Source organism: Pichia kudriavzevii, chromosome 5 (assembly GCF_003054445.1).
Source record: "Pichia kudriavzevii chromosome 5, complete sequence".
NCBI classification, from domain to species: domain Eukaryota; kingdom Fungi; phylum Ascomycota; class Pichiomycetes; order Pichiales; family Pichiaceae; genus Pichia; species Pichia kudriavzevii.
The window spans coordinates 1-25,865 of NC_042510.1; the positions used below are offsets into that span (position 1 = coordinate 1).

A 25,865-nucleotide genomic window follows, 5' to 3' on the forward strand; every position below is an offset into this window, starting at 1 on the left:
AATATTGTAAACACCTCGCTCCTAGTTCATATTGTAACACACCTCGCTCCTAGTTCATATTGTAACACACCTCGCTCCTAGTTCATATTGTAACACACCTCGCTCCTAGTTCATATTGTAACACACCTCGCTCCTAGTTCATATTGTAACACACCTCGCTCCTAGTTCATATTGTAACACACCTCGCTCCTAGTTCATATTGTAACACACCTCGCTCCTAGTTCATATTGTAACACACCTCGCTCCTAGTTCATATTGTAACACATCCTAGTTCATATTGTAACACACCTCGCTCCTAGTTCATATTGTAACACACCTCGCTCCTAGTTCATATTGTAACACCTCCTCCTAGTTCATATTGTAACACACGCTCCTAGTTCATATTGTAACACACCTCGCTCCTAGTTCATATTGTAACACACCTCGCTCCTAGTTCATATTGTAACACACCTCGCTCCTAGTTCATATTGTAACACACCTCGCTCCTAGTTCATATTGTAACACACCTCGCTCCTAGTTCATATTGTAACACACCTCGCTCCTAGTTCATATTGTAACACACCTCGCTCCTAGTTCATATTTTATACCATTCTTTAATTGAATTACGGCCGTTTTATGTCAGACATGACATGTACTTTTTATTGATGCATCAACGTAAATATTACTGTGAAAACAATTGGACACTTTTACTTGGACAGATTAAACTCAAAGCTAAGCAAGAATAACTAGCATTTTTTCATAACTTGTGATAATGATGCCGCTACTCAAAATAAATCTTCCCAATCTAGGCGTTGCTCCTCTCCAAAATGTCATTACGCCTTCATTTTTGAAAATCTTAACGAAACAATCCAAAGTACTTGAGTATTGTTTACTGGCATCAAGAGATTGCATCCTTGTTTTCACTGTATCAATTGGCATGGTTGTGTATACAGTCACAACACCAGCAAATGCACCCAATAGGAAAGTCATACCCGAGCTTAATGGCTTATCTCTTGGGGTATTGCTCCAGTCCTGTAAAGCTCCTTTCATTTTTAAATATGATCCAAACCGAACTGCAGAGTCTGCGCCTAGTCTCATGGCCACTGGTAGTAAACCAGAATACAAACCCTTAACCCCTATATCTTTGATTAGACGAAATGTTCCACACACGCCATCTTGATATTTTGGTTTCAAACTTTGCTTATCATCAATCTTGGCTGTCTTAATTGCTTCCGCCGGTGTGACCGCCACACTTCCTAACAAACCAGCACTGAGACCAGCAATAACACCCCCTGGACCAGATAGCTTACCATCTTTATCAACTAGGGCTCTTTTGACGCATCCGAATCCAAGAAACCGCACAGAGACTTTGGCTGTATTTCCAACGACAATTGCAGGGCAACCAACATACACTGCACTTACTCCTTGTGTTCTCGCAACCGTGGAGATAAGCACTAACGGATTCCTTGGCATCTTGTTTGATTTTTCAACTAGTTGTAACCGAGTTTTCGCATATTCCAATGGATACGTAGCTACACATTCAATTGCGCCGGCAACACCACCCGCAATGAAAGAATGGAAGGGATCCGGTTTCTTCACAGGTACTCCCATATCTATAATTCGATTTTACAACTTAACCTCAACGTAATTTTATGAATGTACTTCAGGACAGGCTTAAAAGAATGTGTGAATATTATTCTGTCGAAGTTGCCATGAATTTTCAATTCCTTTATTTTCTACTTTTTTCAGCCCCAGGTGAAATTGTTATTGGTGGTGCCTTCTTTGTGATCTAGTTGTCTCTTTTCTTCTGTCTACTCAATTTTATAAACTATTTTTCTAAGAACATCTGGGAAGGAGCTATAAGAACAATCAAAAAAAAAGACGAAAGTCAAGTGGGGCGGGCAATTAAGAAAATGTAAACATTCGTTTACTCCTCATTCATGTTTGCGCCTACGAGGCCCATGAATTGTTGAAACCTCGGAGATACCGAAAAGGTACTTTTCGTACGAAATGGTAAAATGTTTGATTGGCCGCAGATTGCTCACCGGAAGAATTTTTTTTCCAAAAAAAAAATAGTGTAAAACAAATCCCGGGGCATACGTTGTATAAATTATAAACAATAAAATCTGACAACTTCACTGCGAAGCCCACACCTGCCTATACAAGAATGCATGTATCTGAGTTTTTTAGGGATGCTACTTTGCTCTAAAAAGTTTCTAGTCTTGATTTAAGAACATAATGATGCAGTGATTTGGAGGTAATAGTATTAAAAACAAAAGCTTGACTGTTTTTCCAAAAGCCCCTATTTTATTGTAAAGACCTCTAGGAGTATTTTTTTAGTGGGCCTCATACCTGTTTCAGTGAGATTTGTGTGTGCTACATACACTAGTATATGAAAACTTCATTTTAACGGTGTTGGAGTTTTCGTTTATGATACCAATTATAGGCGTATCGTCCCGGTTTTCACTACGGGTAAACTTTTTCAATCAGATATAATAATTGTATTATGGATGGTACTAGAAATACTTGTGGGCGGTATTGCACGCCATTATGGCATATAAACATCAGTTTAACCATGCTTACCTTGATCTATTTCTTCTACGCTGAAATGATAATATTTTTAAACCAATCCTGCAAACCTACACTTAAATATGCAAAGGGCCTCTCCGAGTCAATTAAAAACTTTTTCAGCAATGAAAATCGACATGTATATTTCACCATTCGGTCGTCTAACTCTGTAAGACCACTTTTTATTGTTTGTTCTGCAAACAGACCAGAAGATCACTGTGTCTATATTGCTTGAAAACATTTATCTTTACCTTCAATCCCTTTTACATTAACATCAATGGCTATTAAAGATTCAATAACATGGAAATTGAATTTGTCTTTCTGCTAGATTATCAAAATCATCATCATACTGTTAGGACTTACACCAATACGGTCCTATTAAGTAATTCGCCTAAAATCCAGAAAAAATGAATGCAGCTTGTTTATGTGCCGGTTGCTTATCATGCATAAGGAAATAGTAAGCAAATGTTCTTTAAAAACGCCTAGAGATGAACGCTTGACTGTATTCAACGGTGCCCGACAGGAAACAGGAGAATGTCTACAACCCGTTGAATGAATCATGAAAATATGACCTATCTTAGCCCTGCAAAAAATTGAAGGCAGGCCTAGAGAAATGCTTCATGCATTAAACAATAGTAAAAGGAAGTATTTCAGGTACAAATATTTCTTCAGTCCCATTGTAGACGTCCATGAAAAGGGAGTGTTTATCACATATGTAGGTTCATGTGAATATATGTGTCTGTTTCTGTGTCTTTTTGCATCCGCAACCAATAATAAAAACGGAGATGTCTCTCTATAGTTCAAAAACAGGAAAGTGCTTAACGAAGATCATGATTGATACCTAATTTTCAGTATTTTCGTGAATGCGGTGAATTCTGCCGGTTTAAAAGATAGTTTCATTCTCAGATGATCCAGCATCATACCGAATGGCAACGTATTATTGGGAAAGCTATTAAGGGAAAAAAGGATTTGTTGGGGATCTTATGGCAACCTATATTACTTACCTCTTCTTGCGCAACATTGCATGGGAGTGATAGTGAGGCTCTCAAAATTCAGTGTTTAAACAAATCGTCGATAAAAACCACTTTAAGCATTCTTTAGGTGACGCTGTTTTTTTGCAGGCATGGTTTTGAACTGCTTGTGTCAACTCCTGGAAGAAAAATAATTACACACAAACCGATTTCCTGTAGTCATGATGGGCAAGGTCAGATAGATAATGACCTAACATAAAAAGGGAAAAAATGAACGTAAGGGGCAGCATTTAGGTAGTACAAAGCTGGATTGTGGAGGGAATGCTGGAATCGTTGTGCCTGATGTTATTGAGACCGATTCAGTTGACAGAGACCAACGGGATGGACGAACACGCCTCGCAGAAGCTAATGAGCACACATGCAAAGAAAATTCAACACAAGGAATTCAAGCAACGGATATTGGAGAAGGTGATACCAATGTATTGGCAAAAAATCCTCAACAGGGAAAAAAGGATGGGCAAATACGACAAATAAAAAATAGTCCTCTGGTCGAATTCCACCTACAAATTACATGCAGCTAAAACAATGAAACCATACAGGTAAATATTACGGAAACTTAATAAGACAAATTAACACGATTTATGTATTTCATTGCTAAAAAGTGTCTCTTCATTGAAATGAGCTATGTTTTTGTTGGTTAGATAGTTTTGAGCTTACCTAAAAGAAACCAGAACTCTTCTGCGTGATCCAAAAGGTCTACTGTGTTACTTGTCCTAATAGCTTCTGCTTCTGCTTTGTGCAGTTCTTAGTGATTTCACAGGTGTAATTTGTTTTTTCCAGTGTTGTACCTTAATTGCTCTTTTCAACATAATAATTGGAACATTGTTGCGTAGGATGTTACATGCACTGTTTATTCTTCTATAAGAGTTGGATCTGTGCACTGTATATATAATTCACATTTAATCAACAGAACATCTCTAGAAAAAGAACTATTGATTTACTAGGATTAATATTTTTTCTAGCCTATGTTCCTCGTTAATATCAGTTAACACTTGATCAATATAAGTAATCAAAGCCTTGGTTATGTTTAGTTAGCTATCATAATGTAAATCATCTATGAGCGCGTGGCGTTCTTTTGATATGGCATATACATAGTCTTCAGTATTTGCTTAATTAACCAATTCTACACCATGCTCAATTTTCTTTATGTTCCTTATAAGATATTAATTTGGATTTATAAATTTAAATTCTCTTACCAACCTCTAGCATTTTGATTTATTCATTTCAGTAACAAGGGTCGGACATAAATGTTTATAAATTCGTTATGAAAAGTCACAATAATATTACTACAAGTAGTTGGGGAAAAAGAGAACTCCTATATAGTAGACACCCCTGTTGCCTGTATTATGTCTAATTTATACACTACTCACTATATACCACCATCCTGACCTAGTTACAAACAATACAAAACTACTAAACGTAAAACATAGGACTTATATGAATTCATATACATTACACTGGCAGTCATACAACATAACAATAGTTGCAGAATTTTGCAATTCTGGAAGACGCGTCAAAAGTCAAACAGTGTGCTCTCAATGTGCATAAAATCTGTGCCAGAGTGGTGTGGCCTCCTGCATATGTAACCAATTTATTTGTGGAGAAGTTGTCTAGAAGGTGAAATTGCTTTATGGCTGTAGTACCAGGTAGTCTTATACAGTTCTCTTCTTTTCGGAGAAATTCGCTTGGAATCTCACGAAGCGTATAGAATGGTATATTTGACAAATATGGTGGATAAGAACAAACACACTGTTTTTTCCGAATGTTATTGCAGGGGTACTAAGGAAACGATCTAGGCATGGAAGTCGATGGATCTAGTCATATGATGTCGGTTGAGCCTACTATGGACACGTTAAGGAAGTCGGTAGAGTCTGTTGGAATCATTATGGGGCGTTACGATGAGATCTTCATTAACAGTCAGTTCTTACATTATGGTGACATTACATCTTTCCAGCTCCGGAAATAGGGTTTCCAATTTTACTAGACTGGACGACTCATACATCCCGCAATGTACCAGAATCAACAAAAGTATTCTTGAATACAACTAAAATTCCTCGAAAAATCATGGGCAGGTAGTACACACCCGATCCATGAAGCACTGGAGAGTATTTCAACGCAATGTCGGAGGCTGACTTCCAACAACCTAGAATTTTGAGACGCTTGTTAACTATAAAGTCACAAAAATATAGCAAGGGCTTACGGAATCCATGCTGGACAATAGGTACTAATATACGTCATAGCAAGTAGATGAACTGTGATGATGAACTCGATCCTATAGATGCATACATACATATGTTTTTTCTGCATCTAGTCAACACTATTTCCAGATCTAATTAATATGGAAACACAAACTGAATCAAATTAGTTAAATTCAAGTGAATTTTTGACTCTGGTGTCGATAATAATTCCTTCTTGACTGCTGCCTGGCTTTCCAATAAATGAGTGCTCATCAGCACTTTTGAGCTCAATAATCATTCTTATCCCAATATCTTTCACTTCGTCTCTGAAGATTTCCATGTTCCCAAATTCTGTATAACTTAGAGCCGGTCAGCTGGGACGAATAGTGATTTCAGGATATTCAGTGATTTCTTTCAATGCTTCCACAACAAAACACCGAATCGATATCAACCCTCGGTGATAAAGGTAAGGTGCTGTGAAGGTTCGAATTAACATTCCCATCTTCTCCATCTCGTTATATAGAACACAGCTCATTGATAACAAAGGGTTCAGCGTTTCTCCGGACAATATTTTCATATTCACGGTTATTCTTCAGTCTGCTCTTGAACAACTTATCTCTTTCGTCCTTTCAAAAAAGTTCTTCTAGTATATCAATAACATACGTATCGTCACCATCTGAACCAATGACTTTTCTACCTGTTTGAATGTATTTTTGTATCTGTCTCAGCACAAGACAACGTAGAATGTCAAATCGCATTCTTGTTCTACAACCACATAATAATACATTGACAACTTCTCCTCTCAGCATATGATTCTCTATATCATGTTAGTACAGTCACTTTTACAAGCACCTAATCCATTATAAAACATAGAAAGCTTTGTTGTTGCCATGAGCATAAAAACACTAACATCAATCGCTGAAGATGGTTTTCTCAAAATCGATGTATCATTATGATCTCTCAGAAAGAATAGATGCAGATGCAGATGCTTGAAAAGAACCACATCGTCAGGAAGATTTCTGTTTGCAATGATTTGCACTAAAAAGGATTTTTTTTCCCTGCCTAGACCTTGCCAATATATCAACGCTAATACAATCAAGCTTTTTTTTTCAAAGCTAACCATTTTATGCCATAAGCTCTCTACAACAGTAACTCTAGCGGTTCCAAGATTACTTGTTAGACTATTTTGTAACGCCTTGGAAGAATCTGTAACAATACAATGTGAATTTGGAAATGTCTCACCTTGGATAAACCTCCTCACTACAATCACATAACTTCTTAATAGAAAGGTTGTAATTACCAGCTGACCCACCCCCTAGAAGAAAATAAACACACCAAAGAGTGATTTTTGTCGTTTTTCAATGATATATGAGGCTGTTATCAATCCTAAGTGAGGGTGTGTTGTCACATCAAATGCAGTATTCATCGTATAAGCGTATTGTTACTGTGGCCCCAACAGCGATTCTTGAGACACTGTAACCAATACAGGCTTTTGCTTGAATTTTGTGACTTTGTTCACATCAGCATCTAACACAAACTCGAATTCTTTTCGTGGCCACTATAAACAAAGCCGCTACTTTCCAAAAGGTTGAAAACAACTATCACTTTATCATATAGTAAATGCGCTTAGTCTTGTATTATTCTGTGTGAACTTTTAAATGCCTTATGTGCCTTAAAAAATCTTGTAATGGTTGAGTCAATACCTTTTCCACTTAATATCGCTTGGTGATAAAGTCCACGGGTATGTCTGATATTTGTTGAAACATTTTCCAACTGATTTAATAATCTACGCGTACTATGATATCCCTTTATCTATTGATATTATTCATATTTCTGGCTATGCACATCGTCAGACTTGATGATTACACATTGGTAAAGAAAATCATAGACAATTCTAACTCTGGCGGGGTAACGAATATCCAGCTTACCATATAAAAGCTTTTGAGGAACAAGCGGCTTGGAGATCATGTTAATTTCTTTTAAAAAGGAGGCTCTTTGTGAATTCTAGACTACTTGGCTGGCACAAATCATATCTCCGTAAGAAACATATTCAATAAATTGACTAACATATCGTGGAAGAAAAACACGTTTAGCATTAGGAGCAGTTTTTAACCTTTTTGAAAATGAAAATACCAAGAGAAACTAAGATAAAATATAGCAAAAGCTTCCCCCGGATTCCACTAAATCACTGTGAACATTTTTCAATCTCGAACACTGCCGGGGCATACCTATGAGGAGCTCTCCTGAATAACCTGCCATACTTCCCTAGGATTTGACATTTTTTTAATCCGAGCTCTCAGTTGATCGTCTACATCTGGCAATATCCCAGGATTGTTTCCTACGCCGGAAAAAGTAATGTGACAAATACACTATTTCTTCCGCTTGGAGGGCTCTTTTAAGGTAACACACATACAGCGTGTAATCAAACAAGGTCTCCTTGCTTGTGAGAAAGTTGTGATTATCGAAAACGATCCCTTTAGTGACGAACTTTTCAAACCTTATATCGTGATCTCCTTCATCAACTGGAATATGAAAATGAAATAACGTAGAATAAGTGCCTTTGGGATTGCTCTTGGCCATTATAGGAAGTTTTCTATAGGGCGATTCAAGCAAAAGCCAAAAATTAAAAGTCTTTTGTTTACCAACATGAAGGTATAACTCCTAAAAGCCGCCGTTTCTTTTGTTTAAGTGATTAACGTGCGTTATAGCGAATCATGATATCTTTAAAGTACTTAATATCAGAACAAAAGCATGCGTTCAACCCATTTGGAAAACCTACCTGTCCAGATTCACCGGCAAAGACTTCCAGAAAAGCGTCAATAGCCAGATCTATAACTCAAACCCTTTGAGTGAGCAAGGATTCTATGTTAGGTATAAGAGCCAGTTTACATTGAGAGTGACAGCATAACACCAGAGTCCTACTCGTACAACTCGGCCTCGAGTACCAAACTTTATTTCAGAGAATCTGCTATATTGAATTTTTATCTTGAAAACATCTTGCGGAAGTTTATGGCCAATGAGTAGCTGGTGGTTTGTGCCTGTTTTTTGAAGTTTCTCCCAGAGTCCCCTTCAACCCCGACTATCCATCCATCGTATATCAGTTTACTAATGTCTTTACCGATTCTCAGCTCTTCTTGTCCTGTTTTAACTTACGCAAATTATATCTACTTTTTCGTCTGCTAAAATATGCTGTGATATTCCCTATTATTGTAACGATTTCATCTACTCACACATTAATCCCTATAAATATCAAGTTTTTACACCCTGAATGGTTTTTTCTATATAAATACTGTCTATGCATATTTTCGATTGACTCTCCTCCTTTCTTATCAGATAAATAACGTCTGTTTAGAGAGTGAAAAGTTTTCGACGTTCTTGTTCACCTTTCTTGCTAACTAAAATATGGCTCACAATTAAAGTCGATGTATAAATCCTCATCTCTTACATAGTTCTACATTGCTAATCGTGCGGAAGAAAAAACTGAAAGCCTAGAACCAGTTGCTTTATGGCCATCTTGTATTCCTATTGATTAGCTTGTTTATTTGAAGCAGCAACTAATTCACAAAGCAAATAATCGACTTTAACGAGCAACATGAACAGTTGATTTCGATCAATTGATTGGTGCTTTGATAATTACTTGTTGATTTAACTTTTTAGGAAACGATAGAAATTACCTTCTTGTTGTCAAAGGGCTCTACTGGAATTTGAAAGATAATGGCGTGGTCACCATATCGCCTCGTTCTGGCAGAAAAGTCACCAATGGCAAATAGTTAAAAACATGTTCTTAATATGGACTGATATAGGCACTATTTCCACACGCTCTCACTAGTAAATGTTAGCCATACATAATGCCATGGATGTAAGTCCACACTCACTTTTTTTCTTCTAGCTTTTATTTATATTGTATAGAAATCTTTTTTTTTTCGTTTAGAACAACAAAATTTTGAGTAAAATATAGGTACGACATTTGAAATTTTGTCTCTTGGACATTTTGGGAATAAAAGATATATATACACTTGCATTGAATAAGAATCGATGAAATGACGAAACTTAGGATCTGGTCTTTTGCTTTAAGAAATCCAATTTTTAATATTTTATTCTACAATTATTTTGCGAACTACCTGAAATTTTGATATCTCAATATTATTACCAAAATTTTTAATCTACAACAAATCCTGGTTGAAATCTGTAAAAAATATAAATACAAGGTAAAAATAACATTTCACTATTAGCACAAAATGCCTGGAAGAATGCTAATGAATATACAAAACAAAAAGACGACAACAGTAATGTGTTGAGAAGTTAGGGTGCAGTAAAACCATTACCGTCTGGAAAAAGTTTTTATGCGCATGGCCTAGTGGAAAAAGACACCGCGCCGAACCAAATGACCGCGGTTCGATAACAAAGTCCAGCCTAATTGGAAAGCATACTATTTCTAGAAATGGGATTAGACACCATATTATGCCCTCATATTTAAGCGTATGATTAAATAAGGACAGCCGTTTACCGGAGGAAAATGTACTGCTTACTCCATTATAAAATATAACACCAAATGAGTCATACCTTGTAATTCTCATCAGAAAATCGTTAATTAGTATAGTTCTGGCACTGTTCATAAAGTATTAATCGTTAAATATTAAATGTTACTATACACAGGTAATTGTCAGTAGATGAGACTATACCTCTAAGGATGGCAAACAAAGTCGACATGGACATAAGGACCGTTGGAGTTACAAATCACATCCAATTGTGCCTTCCAATGGCTCCTGCATTTGTAATCTTGTTCATCAAAGCCATGGTTTCCATCATCGTTGTAATGCCACCTATAAACCGAGTCAAGTCCGTTATGTTCAGGCACTAAACCTTCATCAATTTCCTTGAAGTTGTATTTGATTCCAGACATTTTATTGATCTGAGGCAACAAATGTTTTGTCAAGTGCTGATGTAGATGTCTCCTGAACTTCTTATTCAAGGCATTCATTTGAGGTTTTATATTCTCCTCATCACCGTGAATTTCATGTTCAATGAAAGGTGGGAGGTACTCTAAATGCACCTTCAGTCTATCGTACTCGTCATCCCAACTTTCGTTTTTGATGTACTCCTCAAACTTGTCCAACGAATCAAACTCCACCTCTTTGGCATTCCTTACCTTTGGCTCGCTCGTTAAATGGGTCAATTCCCTTGGCTCCAAAGCTACCTTATTATTGTCTTTCTTCATTGTTTGGTTTATTTGTTTTGAATGGACTTTCGCCGTCTGTTTTCTTGTTTATTAAAACACTGATGTATTTGTTGCTTATAGTATTTGCTTGTCTAATGTGGAAAGAGAACCCACCCAACAGCAACTCGTCTGCTTCCAATGAAGAAAACATGTCCCTTATATACTGATATCTCTCTAATAGTCCGGAGAAGCTTTTATCCGACGCGGAGGAAACAAAGGAAAAATTATCACTCGATTTTTCCTTTGAGGTTCCGGATAACGTTACTGAATCGCAGAGGTGGGGTGAGAGAGACCAACTTTAATTGATGCTTACCCTGGTGTTACGTGTCTTTGGATTTTTCAGTGGTCATCTGAACTTGTGGTTGGTTTGTTGTAGTATTCATCCAGTCATGTCCACACTGCCTGGTGGTGTGGGTTTCGGCATCTCCTAATTGCCCGAGTCTTTCGATTTCGTTCAATGTGTAAGCACTTCGATTTGTTACTGAAGACAGCTACAGATAAGGATACCTTACTAGGGATTCCAGCTGACGGAACGTTGGTCAGGTCTGTCTACGAGAGTCTTCAAGATGAAAAACTCGTGCTTCAGTAAATGGAATTATGCTGACAGCGAATAACGTTGAAAATAACTGAAATTTGAGAAAACTATCACCATTTTTCTCCATCTCCTTAGTACTTCCCTGGGTCGTTTATCTCTCTATTAATTTGTATAGAGCGGTTATCCGAGAAAAGCAACCGACATGTTTCCCATGAGGACATTCAAGGCGACATACGCAGACAAGGCAGTTTCACTCAGACTGTTGAACCGGCGTATATTGCATACCACTGCAGTTCGATTGGCTGAAGAAGATGCAAAGAATGCTCCGAAATCTACAACAGACATAGAAGACGACGATACGCTTAAACACCTATACAAGAGAAAGTACCAGTTTGTCCAAAAGCAAAATTTAGAGGATCCATATAACGTTTTGCATGAATCCCAACACCAGTCAAATTCTTATGGCGAACATCAGAACTCTTCTCAATCAGACGATGAAAAGACGTTCCAGTTAACCCAAAGGTTGAAATTTATAGCTGGAGGCGTGGCGGCGTTGGTTATCACTTTAGGAAGTTTGGAAGTGTACAACAACTGGAGCTTCCTCAAGTCTAAATACTTTGGCAATGGTGAACTGGAATCGTTTGATGAAATGTATGAAAGAATTAAGAATAAAAAGCAAAAGAAAAAACAAGAATTAGAGCTTTTTGCAAAAACCATAACTAATCCGAACGACTCCTCCGTTCCAGGTGTTTATGTTTGTGGTGATAACCGGTCGCAACTGGTTTCCGATGAGAAGGACTACCAATTGATTCCAGTTTTCAAGAGAATCGATGCATTTGACAATATGATTGTGAAGGACGTTGCAATTGGAGACAAATCCGGTGCCCTTATTGACGAGAGGGGTTCTTTGTATCAGTGGGGTGCGGGTTTCGGTGGAGATCCCAGAATTCCAAGTATCAAGGGCAAGAACTTGAAGAAAGTCCAGATTAGCAATGATACCGTTTATGTGCTCTCAGAAAAGGGAGATGTTTTTTACCTTCCAGAGAGCCATGAGCTACAAAATCAGCATGTACACAAGCAGAGAGGATGGTTTGGCTCATATGATGTTAAATTCCAAAAACTTGACACATTGAAAAGGAAGATTGTCGACATTCGGGCCGGTTCACAGCACTTAGTCTTACTAGATGACAAGGGGAAAGTTGCCACTACTGCCACAGGATATGACAATGGCATTGAACAATCTTATGGTCAATTTGGTCTTCCAGAGTTTTCGCAATTTGATGCACCTCCAAGAATAAATGAAATCCATGATGTTGTCTTGCTCAACAGGTACTTGAAGAATGGTAAAGTTGCCGAAAGAAAGATCACGCAAATTGCAGCTGGGGATTTCTTCACCCTCTGCTTAGATCAAGCAGGCTCTGTTTGGGCTTTTGGTAAGAATACATATGGTGCCATAGGTTCAACGATTAACTTCGATACTGAAATTATCCCATACCCTACTCAAGTGAAGTTCATTTCTTCCCATTTCAAGAGAAGTGAGTTTCCTCGCTGTGTTAGCATTGCAGCTGGTGGAGAGTCAGCATATGCGACCTTCTCGTCATCAAACATGTATGAACTCTTTGAGAGGAGCTTAAAAGACGGAGCAGGCGGTCAACCCACGTTTGAACCATTGGGAGAGGTCGAGGAAAGTAAGCTCCATTTATCCTGGGGTCATGGCTTGAAAGGTGAGTTGGGATTAGGCCATTTCATTCATGGCAGCTCAGAGCCTAAGAAAATAAAGGTTTTGAACGACATCAAGGAATACAATGAAATTACCAACAAACTCGAAAAAATCGGTATAAAGAGCTGGTCTGCCGGCAAGAACCATGTGGTGGTCACTTTGCAGAACAACGACGTCTATGTGTGGGGAGACAACGAGTTCGGCCAATTAGGCAACGGGAAAAGAATAAGAGCAGGGGCTCCTATAAACATTCCATCCTTGTTGGAACCTAGTGATAGAGAAGTAAAGTATTCGAGATTCAACGACAGACTACAGTTGATTGACAATGGCAAAGTTCACCAAGAAATCGTTGCGGGAAACTACACCACTGCCATTGTCTACAAGAAGGACTAGTTTTCCACACAACAAGACCAAACCCTGTATGTATATGTTCATGTATAAATTCTAATACGTTGTACTTGTACACCTCTTTATAGGAATGTATCAAGACGAAGAAATTCGAGCCTCCACAGTTGCTCCTCAAAGGCTCTCATCCAAGTTTGGTTGGCATGAATGAATTCACTTTTTCTTTTCTCGCAAGCGTTTTTCCTCAACTTCACGATGGATTGTGCTTTTCCCCTATATCCAACTTCTTCTGACCTTCCCCATAAGGTGGAACGAAGTCTACTAATGAATAATGTGGGAAGAAATACAGTTGCCGTTTTTTCTTGTGTATCTGGCAAGGAAAATAGAAGTGAAGTGTTGCAGAGACAGAAACGAGAACTATTTCAAGATGATAGCCGATCAAGATTCGATGGACAGCCATTAAATTTCAAAGATATAGTGTCGGATGTGTGCAATGCACATATGGACGACGTCAGTTTCCTAGTCTATTCGAAAGCCAATGGTAATTTTGATCATGAATATAAGTTGCAAATCCTATTGGACACATATTTTATTTATGAGATTGAGGTTGAAGCGGCGGAACTGAACGATGTATTGGATGTCTTTCAAGATGAAGCCAGACTGCTATCTTCTAAGTACAAGAGTGCAATGGATGAATTCAAGCAGTTACTGGCACCATTTAAAAGAGTCATATTCAGAGAAAATACAAGTGAAAGCAAGAATGATACACTGATACCCGACCTTCGACAGTATGGTTTGCTTATACCCATTCGACTTGAAAATAAATGGACTTTGATTTGGGTCAAATTCACCAAGTTCCGAAGTTTATTCGAAATGTACCAGCTAAGCTCTTCTATTGGTAAGTCCGACAAGATCTCTCGTTTTTCGCAAGAGTTGATCAAAAAATTGGTTGCATATTTGTTGGGGATTGAAGACACAGAGAGCCTTGTTTACAACTTCACATTTGTTCAAACCAACCGGGAGAGGAACCCGCAACTGGATGCTGTGCTGATCCGTGATATGATCCGTATTATCGGAGGTTACCAAGAAGTGGGGTTTAATGTCACGGTTGATTTTTCTTACCATGCCAATAATCAATACGATGAGTTAACCTCAAAGCCACGTACTAGGACATTGCCGTTTATGTCTCTGGAGGATATAAAGGAGATGAACGGTAAAAAATCCAAGAAAAGGCAGCCCGAAATATTACCTACTCCCCCTCAAACACAGGAATCGAAAAGAAAAACAATTGATTCTAAGGTGAAGTCAAATCCATCAACTACTTTGAATTCGACAAAGAGAGGGAAAAACAGTAGTAACGATCGGGAACACAAGACGAAGGGGAAATCAGCGTCTAGCGAAACAGGCACCAATAAGGGCTCATCAGGGACTTCGTCAGCGGCATCATCGAGCAGCTCAAGTGGTCCGATGAAGGTCGTCGTGACATTGGACAATCTTGAAAGTGTTAAAAACACCTTGCCCTATGACGCAGTGAAGATGAACGAATTGGTCAGTCTTTATACTCGTATTTACGACAGCGTCGAAGCTAGTTTACTCGATAAATGGTCAAGAGTGAATTTCTTCTCTAAAAACTTCCCCATGGAATATCAAGAGCCACCGTTTTCTATTTATGGTCCATCACAAATAGAATATGAAATACTGAAAAGTGGCGGTATTATTGCGACAAACACCCTGAAAGAAAAGATCAAAAAGTATGATGTTACACTAAATACTAAAACTATGAGATACTTAACCTCATCGAGGAGATGGATTAACCAAAGATTTAAATTGGATCCTAAGTTAAACCAAGTGTTTTATACTAGAGATGAAGCATTGATTATACCTGACTACAGGGATATTCCATATATTGTCATGGCAACTCACTTAGCCTATAATTGTCTTGGGCCAGATGAAACATTCGACATCACCCACCAAAACTGGTACATTTCCCGGAAGATGGTTTCCTTTGTGATTGAACACTGTGAAAAATGCCACGGGAAAAAAAATGCTTGATCAATCAGCACTTGTATATTAGAAACTGTTTTTTTTTTGTTCTTTTTTTTTTTTTGGTAGGCCACTGTTCATGTGTGTAATATAATATCTACCTAATATTATCATGCCTTGGTGTATGATAGTTTATGTTGGATGTGTTGCTGGTATCCGTAGTTTGTCTTCTCTGCTGCGAAGATACCTTACGGACAGACCCCCCAGGAAATTCGTGAAAGTAAACTCTGTTGTTTATTACAGGTGTATGGATCTGCTGGGAAAAGCTTCTTGACAAGTCTCCTGTAGGGACATTTCTGAGAATAGGATAGGTACTATGCTCTAGATCGGGGTTCCCATCAATGTCCATTTCCATTTCCATTTCCATCTCCATTCCCATTTCCATCTCAGTGTTTAAGTTTTCACCAGCACGTACAGGACGATCCAAGCCTTCTAGGATCCTCAAACTGTCATCATTTCTATTCCCCTGACCTAGGAAACTATCCAGTTGCTCATCGTAATCAACGTTGTCCAAATTGGGCCTCTTGAGAATGGTATAATCATGGTACTCGTTGGGAAGAGAAGGTTGGAAACCTTCAAGATTCACATCTTTCCAGTTCAATTTCATATTTTTCTGTTTCATCCGGTTTGCATACGACGAGTTAAATATGGGACCATTGGCCCCCATAGTACCCAGCTCATCTTCATTCCCCTCGTTCGGTGATAGGAATTGCTCAAGGAGGTTCTCATGTTGGTCAATCTCGGTCGCAATATCGATATCATCCCACCGTAGTTTCTTGGTATCCCAGGATTCCACAAACAGCACCGACGCATGGCCATCCATATGCAGGTAAGAGAAACACGAATCCGACACCATCCCAGAAGACGTGGACGATCTTTGACTCGGTATTCATTCAATAGACATTCTTCTATAATGGCATTCTTCCACAACGTATAAATTCATCTCCCCTTTACCACCACCCCCCCCCCCCTATTTTAATTTTTTTTACCTACTGGATTTTCCCCTCCGAGGATGTTTCCATTGCAGAGAGATCCACTGAGCCTTCGTCGCGACTATTTCTGGATAACAAGGGCTGGGCAAATTGGATTTCATAATGAACCGTTTCTTGATTGACTGGATAGTCCTCCTGTTAGGATGAGGATCCAACCCTTTTTTGCAACTAGAGTTACGGAACCAACAGGAATAGACTAGGAATTACCATGAAACTACAAAGAGCAGTTATAGCGTCCATTTTTGCTCTGTTATCTGGCGTTGTCATTGCAAAGAATGTTTTCAACCCACAGTTTACTAATGAACAGTTGCAGCAGGCCCAACTTGAGCTGGAGGATAAGGAGTTCCACTTTGGGAAAAGGGAGGCCAAGAACGTTATCGATTTGAATGCAATAGTTACCAAGGGACAAGATTTTGAGAAAAGAGAATCCAAGAATGTATTTTTGGCCAGCTTGATTGTCGACGAGAGGAGCTTGTTTAAGAGAGATGCAAAGAATGTTTTCGATTTTGATTTAGTCATTAATGATGCTAACTTGGGTAAAAGAGACGGCAAGAATGTATTTGATATCAACATGGTCCTCGACGATGACAAGCCTTTTGAGAAGAGAGATGCGTTTGCGAAAAATGTTGTCAATGTTCATCTGATTATTGACGATGAGTCTTCGTTGGTGAAAAGGGGAATTGAAAACGTCATCAATATAGACCTTGCATTACCGGAATATAACGAGTACCTCAAGATGCTCAAGGATACAGCGAATGTTGGGTTCATCATTGGTAGCGACGAGTATGTCTCTGGAAAAGTTGAAAAGGTTGATAATACTTTGAACATCAGTCTAAAGCATGACCCAAAGGGTTGCCATGGAAAAAAGAAGAAGTTGAATTTGGAATCCCTCTCTGAAGTAATTGACACTTTCAAAGATAAGATGTTTGATCCGACTTTGGAGGCGAAGGACAAGTTTGTGATTCCAGAAGGCATGGAAGATGATTCAGAAAACTTAAGAAACACGGTTTTGGAACCGGTCGGTGGCGACATTGCCACTGCATTGGTGACCAAGTCGGAGTTGGGTCTATTTGCAAAGTACTTGAGAGATTCTCCATCTCTTTATCGGAAGTGTGAAACAGTTACAACCGAAGGTGAAGCCACCCCCAAGCCAAACGCAAGAGTAATCATCTTTGCCCCAAGCAACGATGCCATCACGCAACTACCGAAGAAGCCATGGCAATTTCCCGAAGATATTGCAAATGCAAAATCGGAAGATGAACAGGATACCATGATCGAACGTAATATTGCCGATTTTGTTGAGTCGCATTTTGTCGAAACAGAGGATGCCATGCCTTCATTAGATAGCAAGTCAGCCGCATTCAAAACATTCAATAACAAGGAGATTGTGCTCCGTAATGTTGATGGTGATTTCAAAGTGAAGATGAAGGACTCAGAGATTTGGGTAAACGTTGTTGATGTTGAGATTCTATCGAATGGTGCTCTACTTACAATCGATCACACTTTAGTTTGAGGGTGTTTTATTATACTACCGGTTTCAATTAATAATTATTAGTCTGTTTATTTCAGCTTGCATTTTATACCACTACCAACTTTTCGGTCCTGCTTTTCTTTTATTTCACTTTTTATTTAACTTTGAACCTCATCTCTATATTTTATTTCTAAACAGATACCATTGTCACCACACCATTAGTTGCAACTACTAACAAAAAAAAAGAGTTAAACGTCTATAAACTTTTTATACAATTACTTTGTGGCAAAAAAATCATGCAAATGGATGCCAGAAAATCAATCACTTAGATTGGATAGTGTGTTCCGGGAAATACAAAACTTAATTGTTAAGCAACCTGTAAAGATTTTGGAACAATTCCCCTACACAAACTGTCAAACAACGTTTCCTTAGTCTTTGTGGTTACCGGTGTACCATCTTCCTTAGAGGCAAGTTTGAATGCACCAGTACCTATACCCATGGTTTGTCCAAGAATAATTCTTTCGGAAACACCTTCCACCTCATCGGTCTTCATATAGAAAGCTGCGTCGAATAGATGGTCTGTGGTTTTTTCAAAGGATGCCAATTGTAAAACAGAATCCCTCATCTTGGCTAATCCAAATCTGGTAATACCCAAAACCTCACCTTTGAAGGTCATCACATCACCTAATAGTTGAATATGACGGTGATCAACCGCCATACCATGCGAACCCATGGTATAATCAATTTCATTGATAATAGAAGATCTAGCAGCTTCAATACCTAAAACTTGATAGATTTCCAAGATATGGTTGGTCTTGGTCTTTGTTGGAATGATACCGTCTGTAGCCATAACATCTTTTAATCCATAACCTTCAATCAAGAGACCCTTGGTGTCGTCATCATTAACATTAATAACAGCCCTTGCAATATCTGGGAGACCCTTGACAACAACCTTTGTTAACAAACGTTTCAGGTGTTGCATCTTGAAGAACAACGCATTCTTTTCCAATCTTTCCCTTTCATCAGCATCCTTATATGCTAGCATAGCAATTTCTTTAGAAGCAGAAGATCTACCAGTAGGCTTGAAATCACCAGCATCGTTCACAAGAACTTGGATTTTGTTTTTTCCGATGATAGAAACATCACCTCTTGCTATTTTGAGTTTAGAGAGCACTATAGCATTAGCAATTTGTTCAATATTTAGCTCCAATTGTAGCTTGTCAATTGTTTTCAAATCTATCTTGACCTGGAGGAAGGCCTGATTTTCCTTGTAAACATCTTCGATATACATAGAAACATCCTCAAGTAATGTCTTCTCCACACGACCCTTCACAACTCTAGCAGCTCTTTCATCTCTGTCATTGACAAGTACAGCATTGATAATTGGAGTAGAGATAACCTTAGAAGCATTGATAATTTCCTTAATACGAGGCACACCCAACGTAACATTCATCGAAGCAACACCGGCAAAATGGAAAGTTTTCAAAGTCATTTGGGTACCAGGCTCACCGATAGAGTGGGCCCCAATGGCTCCAACAGCTGTACCTGGTTCAACCCGAGCCTTTCTGTATTTGGTACAACATAGATCCAAAAACTGCTTGATCATCTTCTCTGTGATCTTCATGACTTGATCAACAGAGGTTTCCTTGCTCAGGCTGTCTGGGGTCATTTCGTAATCTTCAGATTCCTCGTTACATGCAGGCAAACCTCTTGAGACTCTGTATTGACATAGCAATTTTAGCTTACCTTCAATGAAATTGGAGATGGAGTCGTAGAAATCTCTTTCAGCATCATATATATCCACATATTCTATTTTGTCGAAATCTTCTTTTGAAACAATATTACCAACATTATCAACTCTGATCAAAGCTTCCTTCATTGGGCCTAAAATAGACTTGATAAGGTTTCTAACATCGTATGGTTTCAGAGATTTATCTTGGTGATCAAGAGAAACAAAATAAGAATGAGTCCAGGTTCTATTGAAGTTAACAGGAACACCGTCACCTTCCATATCCAGTGGATCCAAACCGTCACCTCCGTAAATAAACTGAACAACACCATTGCTGGAGTTTCTGACGGTGTCATCATAACTTGCAGAGAAATCTTCCAACGACTTCATCAATCTACGTGACATATAACCTGTTTCTGCAGTTTTGACGGCAGTATCAACCAAACCTTCTCTACCAGAAATTGCGTGGAACAAGAATTCAGGTGGGTTCAAGCCAGAGAAGAAAGAATTTCTAACGAAACCCTTAGATTGTGGAGTCTTGGAGTTCTTCAAGAAATGCGGAAGTGATCTATCTTGGAAGCCATCTGGAACTCTGTTACCGGAAATAATTTGCTGACCGACGACAGCCACCATCTGGGAAACGTTCAATGTAGAACCCTTGGACCCACAAGTCGCCATAATTAATGGGGCATTGGATTTTTCTAATTCCCTAATACAAACTTCACCGACTTCTTCTCTAACCTTGGATAGTAAACCACCAATCTTGGCCTCCAAAGTTTGTTCTTCATCACAACCGGGTTGTGTCTCTAACTTTCCAGTCTTGAACAGTTCAATCAATTCATCACATTTCGCATACGCAATTTCAACTAGTTGTTCCTTCTTGGCTTTCAAATCATCCTTAGGAGTAACATCGCTGATACCAATAGAAAAACCTCTGTTACCCATAAACCTAGCACACATCTTAGCCATTCGATTCATAGCAGTAGCAGCTTCAACGGCACCGTAATCTCTTAGGATCGTATAAAAAACAGAGTGTTTCTTACCATCACCCAACAAGGATTTATCCATAACACCAGACAGAATTTGTGAGTTTCTTATGATAACAAAACCATCGTTAGGAGACATTTCATTTGGATAGCCTTTATCTGGAGCAACAAAAGTCTTACACTTGGCATCAAGATTGATAACTACATTGGATTTTCTGTTTGGTTTGATTAGAAGTGAGAAGATCTGTTTACCTGTCCATAAGTAAACGGGCTTGAAAATCGCCGGTGGTGGAAGATCAAAATCCAAAGCTCCATCAGACATCGATGCCAACATCTGTGTCAAAGTAGCTTTGTCAAAAAAGGAATCTTTCTTGGAGATGAGATAGGAACCAGTGATGAAATCTTGAGTAGCAGCAATGATAGGTTCACCTGACTTAGGAGTTAATAGGTTATTCTTAACACCCATAAGGTTCATAGCCTCGGCTCTAGCTTCTTCCGTTTGGGGCACATGCAAGTTCATTTCATCACCGTCGAAATCGGCATTATACGGGGTACAGACACATTCATTCAATCTGAAGGTTCTCCATGGTCTGATTTTCGCAAAGTGTGACAGAATCGACAACCTATGCAATGAAGGCTGTCTATTGAATAACACAATGTCTCCATCCTCTATATGTCTTTCGACAACATCACCGATATTTAAGTTCTTCGCCAGTTTGTGACGGTCACCATATCTCAAATTTCTTTTCAACTCCTCATCTTGCTTTTGTAGATAGTTTGCACCAGGATGCTTTTCAGGACCATTGATAATCAATTTTTGTAACTTTTTTCTATTATATCTAGTACACTTTTCAGGATAAGTTAAAACTTTAGCAACTAATTCCGGAACGGCAACTTCATCGATCCTCAAATTTGGATCGGGCGAAATGACTGTTCTACCCGAAAAGTCAACTCTTTTACCAGATAAATTACCTCTGAATCTACCTTGCTTACCCTTTAGTCTCTGGCAAAAACCTCTGATAGGCTTGGCAGCTTTAGTACCCCCATTTTGCAGCATAGAGGGAGTTGCAATATCAGAATTGATATAAACACCCACGGCTAATTGTAAATAATCCCACTGTTCCATCAAGGAATTGATCGAGATCCCCTTTTGAATACCTGCTCTAATCATAGACGACGTCCAAACAATTTCGGTCAATTTCACAGTCAAGTCATCTTCATTAGAAGCATCTGCCATAATAACAGACGGTCTGATACACACAGGTGGGGCAGGCAAATATCGCCAAATGTACATCTCTGGTCTACCGCCCCTGGCCGGATCCATGCCCAACAGCTCACAGTCAGCAGGCTCAATCTGCTTGAACAAATTCAAAACCTTCAGCGGATTCAGGTCATCAAAACATCTCTTGCCGAACTTTTCCAATTCCGGATTCTCGTCAAACAATTTGTCAAAATCATCATCCCAGTCTTCTTTCTCTGGGGCACCTTTCTTACCAATCCATCTAAAAGTATCGTGTAGAATCTTAAGTGCCGCAGGTCCACCTCCGGCAGCTGCCTTCTTAACGACACCGTTAACTGCACCACATTTCAAACATCTTCTTTGCTTCTTTGCCTGATCTTGGATTTTCTTCAATATTCTCATTCTTCTCAAATTGTCCAATCCTGGACGTTTCAAATCTGCCAAAAATTTCTCTTTCATGGCATCTTCTAGCAATACGGCAGAACACGACTTACAAATGGTCTGTAAAACTTGAATGGTGGCCTTGAAGTAACCCACATGGAAAACAGGTAACGCTAATTTGATATGACCAAAATGTCCGTGACATGTAGCTAGATTTCCATGGCATGTTTGACATTCCCCCGTGTTTGTAGAAACACCCAGATGTGTGTCTAGGGCTCCATTTGCAACAGGTTTTCTGCCATGCTCTAAATCGTACAAGTTTCTTGTGAAAACTTCCGTCTCTGATTGAGCAACGATTTCAGCATCTGATAACGCCCCAAATTCAAGGCCTGTAATGCACTTAGGCGCCACATCAACTACCGTCTGCTTCATAACGTCAAATGGCTGGCCAAGTGATCAACGACGTAAGAACTGCTTGTTCATTTGAGGGAATCCAATCTGCAACTTCAAAACGTGTGGTAATCGTATCTTCTCCTTCTTCCCCCTTTTTTTTTTTTTTCTCCAAATCACAAATTTCAGGGAGGAAAAAAAAAAAAAAAACAAAAAAAGGAAATATTTGCAGGACATTGAAATTTCTCACATACAATATGGCAAGTTTAGTTTCCCCAATGGGAAGTTTGAACTACACAGGAGTATTTATATACGTACTGACGTGAATAAGTCGGAGCTGGTTAGAGACTCAGCCTTCGTAAGGGTATGCCTCCTTCATCTGGGTAACCGCAGTCTGCAACGCGTTTTTATTGATTAGAATGAGGTTGATCTTGGGCTCGATACCATAATCGTTGAAGACCCTTCTTGCATCTGGCTCGACATTTTTGTGTGTGAAGTCAAAGTAGCCGTAGTGTAGAGCATTTTTCTCTAGTATTTCATCCTCGTAGTGGATATAGTCGAATTCAGAGGGCAAGCCGCTGCTCTTCTTGACCTTCTTACGAGATGTGGTTTCATCTTCGTCTTCAAGTTCCTTGTCTGCAACCGAAGAGACAAGTTTGACCACCCTTGAGGGAATCAAATAGTAGTCAAACTCGTACTCTGAATCCTTCTTTCGAGATTCCTCCATTTCTTCGAGGAGGATTGTGTACATTGGCGGCATGGTTTCGACAGGCATATTAATCAATCTTTCGGAGAAAATCAAGCCAATCTTATGCTTCGAAGAAGGGGAAAAGAGCTGCCTTAGGAGAATGTTGAACTCTGTGGATTTCTTTGTCTTTTCGATATAGTACTTTGTAATTTCTTGGATCGCCTTGGTTTTCAAATTATTGGAAATGTTTATCACACTAAGAATGGAAAATGGATCGCCTTCTATACCATCGGTTTTAATAGTCGTACCAATGTGTCCCTCCTCGAGTATCAGGTCTGCCAGCTCGGACAATGGGAAGAGAATAGAATCGTCTTGGAAAAGCTGTCTGAGAAAGTTCTTGGTTGCATGGAAGTCAATGTCTGGATTGAGGTTGAAGAAATCAAAATCAATATTGACCATCTCATCACCCTCATCAATGCCTTCTTCTTGAAGCTCTTCATCTTCACTAGACGAAACATCAATATCTGAATCTTGACTGTCCAACTCTTCCTTTGTTCTTTTGGCCATTATGTTCTCTGCCCCTAAAAGTAAGTTTAAATTGGAATAAACAATATACGCCGGTTACACTGATGAAAAATTTAGCTTTGAATCAAGTTTTTTTTTTTTTCCTCTTTCTTATTTTGACAAGCCGCCCAAGACAGATCTTATTCTTCTTGAATAATCGTTCTTTCCTACCCTTTCATTTCCCGTCAGCAAGCGAAGCCTTAGAGAGTTGTAAGTTGATGAGTTTAGAACTTGGTTATACTTCAGAAAGTGATTGTGAACATGAAAATGAAAATGAAGTCATTAAAGAGAACAAAGAAGTAACACAGCCTTCTGTAATTACACTAGCTACACCTAAAGTGAAATCGTTGTCGGGAACATTCCAAGAGGAGGTAATCAGCACACGAAAATTTGAGCTTAATAGAAGGAAGTTTTTCAATGGTACCGGAATTGGGGGGATTGATGGAAGGAAAAGGAAATTATCCAACGATGTTGATCTTGCAACGTCTAAGGATAAACTGCCTGAATCAAAAAGAAAGGCAAAAGGAGACGTTTCAGTCTTGGAAGGTCAAGACAAATTCGTTGGTTCATGGGGTACTGATGAGTCTTCCGAAAATGAAAGTGAAGGTGATTGTACAGCTAAACTTGAAAGTGAAAATATGAATCTGGCGTTACCAGAAGAAACACCAGAACAATTCACGGAGTTTACGGAGTCATCAACCTTTTATGGAGGTATACCTAACAAATCCAGTATCTTTGATTTGCCGCAAGATTATCAAATACGATTTGCAACTACAGTGCCCGGCCAAAAGGAGTACTATGTTCCCAAGAAAGTTGCAAGTTCATTTAAAGCACACAAGTCTACAGTCACATCACTTCAATTTTTCCCAAATATGGGACATTTGATACTATCATCGGGGAGCGATGGAATAATCAAGCTTTGGTCAACTACAAAGCAGAAACTCATAAGAGATTATGTGGCACATGCCAAAGCTGTCAAATATGTGAGCTTTTCGGAGGATGGCCATTATTTTATTTCATGTTCCTACGATAAGACCATTAAAATTTGGGAGACAGAGACGGGTAATATGAGATACAAGCACAAAGTGAAATCGAATCCGAATATGTGCACCTTTGTTCCCGGTAAGGAACACGAGTTTATGGCTGCACTGGATAATTGTACTGTGGTACACGTTAATTGGCATACGGGGGAGCTTGTTCAACTTTACGAACACCATGAACGTCCAGTCCTGTGGATCGAATTTATCAACAATGGCACACAGTTTGTGACTTCATCCGATGACAGGACACTTAAAATATGGGATCTACAGATTAACATGCCGATAAAGTATATTGCCGACCCTAGACAACACGCCATGCCTGTAGTAAAGGCGCATCCAACCTTCCCATTCTTTGTGGGTCAAAGTATGGATAACCAGGTTCTTGTTTACAGTACTCGGCAAAAGGACAAGTTCAAAAAAAACAACAACAAGTCGTTCAAAGGCCACAATACAGCCGGCTACTCTATCCGGTTAGGTTTCACACCAGATGGAAAAACTTTAATGAGCGGTGACTCTACAGGGTACTGCTACTTTTGGGATTGGAAAACGTGCAAACTTGTCAAAAAAATCAAAGTTGCCAACAATGTGCTTACAAATATTGATGTCCATCCCTTGGAGACAAGCATGGTTGTACTTGCCGGTTACGATGGTGATATCTATATATTGAATTGATGTTCAATACGTCTGTTTTTCTTTTTTTGCTATTTTTCTTTTTGTTTTTCTTCCATTAAATTTCCATCTATTACTAGAAAATTGAGACTTTTATTT

The 25,865-nt window shown here is 38.9% G+C and overlaps 9 protein-coding genes across 9 annotated transcripts, besides 1 other annotated feature; 4 read left to right on the top strand and 5 right to left on the bottom strand.

Moving 5' to 3' along the window:
• Positions 1-561: a telomere.
• A 150-nt stretch (positions 562-711) lies between these two features.
• Positions 712-1,590, bottom strand: C5L36_0E00100 (uncharacterized protein; the record flags this gene model as incomplete). The annotated part of the gene is made up of 1 exon (XM_029467555.1): positions 712-1,590. The coding sequence occupies one exon, from the start codon at positions 1,588-1,590 to the stop codon at positions 712-714; it is 879 nt and encodes a 292-aa protein (XP_029323415.1).
• Positions 1,591-10,439: 8,849 nt separating this feature from the next.
• Positions 10,440-10,973, bottom strand: C5L36_0E00110 (uncharacterized protein; the record flags this gene model as incomplete). Its single annotated transcript, XM_029467556.1, has 1 exon — positions 10,440-10,973. The coding sequence occupies one exon, from the start codon at positions 10,971-10,973 to the stop codon at positions 10,440-10,442; it is 534 nt and encodes a 177-aa protein (XP_029323416.1).
• A 737-nt stretch (positions 10,974-11,710) lies between these two features.
• C5L36_0E00120 (uncharacterized protein) lies at positions 11,711-13,621 on the top strand (the record flags this gene model as incomplete). The annotated part of the gene is made up of 1 exon (XM_029467557.1): positions 11,711-13,621. One exon carries the CDS (start codon positions 11,711-11,713, stop codon positions 13,619-13,621), a length of 1,911 nt encoding a protein of 636 aa, XP_029323417.1.
• A 159-nt stretch (positions 13,622-13,780) lies between these two features.
• Positions 13,781-15,625, top strand: C5L36_0E00130 (uncharacterized protein; the record flags this gene model as incomplete). Its single annotated transcript, XM_029467558.1, has 1 exon — positions 13,781-15,625. The coding sequence occupies one exon, from the start codon at positions 13,781-13,783 to the stop codon at positions 15,623-15,625; it is 1,845 nt and encodes a 614-aa protein (XP_029323418.1).
• An 88-nt stretch (positions 15,626-15,713) lies between these two features.
• C5L36_0E00135 (uncharacterized protein) lies at positions 15,714-16,472 on the bottom strand (the record flags this gene model as incomplete). Its single annotated transcript, XM_029467559.1, has 1 exon — positions 15,714-16,472. One exon carries the CDS (start codon positions 16,470-16,472, stop codon positions 15,714-15,716), a length of 759 nt encoding a protein of 252 aa, XP_029323419.1.
• Positions 16,473-16,816: 344 nt separating this feature from the next.
• On the top strand, positions 16,817-18,121 carry C5L36_0E00140 (uncharacterized protein; the record flags this gene model as incomplete). The annotated part of the gene is made up of 1 exon (XM_029467560.1): positions 16,817-18,121. One exon carries the CDS (start codon positions 16,817-16,819, stop codon positions 18,119-18,121), a length of 1,305 nt encoding a protein of 434 aa, XP_029323420.1.
• Positions 18,122-18,446: 325 nt separating this feature from the next.
• C5L36_0E00150 (uncharacterized protein) lies at positions 18,447-22,847 on the bottom strand (the record flags this gene model as incomplete). Its single annotated transcript, XM_029467561.1, has 1 exon — positions 18,447-22,847. The coding sequence occupies one exon, from the start codon at positions 22,845-22,847 to the stop codon at positions 18,447-18,449; it is 4,401 nt and encodes a 1,466-aa protein (XP_029323421.1).
• Positions 22,848-23,154: 307 nt separating this feature from the next.
• On the bottom strand, positions 23,155-24,060 carry C5L36_0E00160 (uncharacterized protein; the record flags this gene model as incomplete). The annotated part of the gene is made up of 1 exon (XM_029467562.1): positions 23,155-24,060. One exon carries the CDS (start codon positions 24,058-24,060, stop codon positions 23,155-23,157), a length of 906 nt encoding a protein of 301 aa, XP_029323422.1.
• Positions 24,061-24,122: 62 nt separating this feature from the next.
• C5L36_0E00170 (uncharacterized protein) lies at positions 24,123-25,769 on the top strand (the record flags this gene model as incomplete). Its single annotated transcript, XM_029467563.1, has 1 exon — positions 24,123-25,769. One exon carries the CDS (start codon positions 24,123-24,125, stop codon positions 25,767-25,769), a length of 1,647 nt encoding a protein of 548 aa, XP_029323423.1.
• Positions 25,770-25,865: the final 96 nt, after the last annotated feature.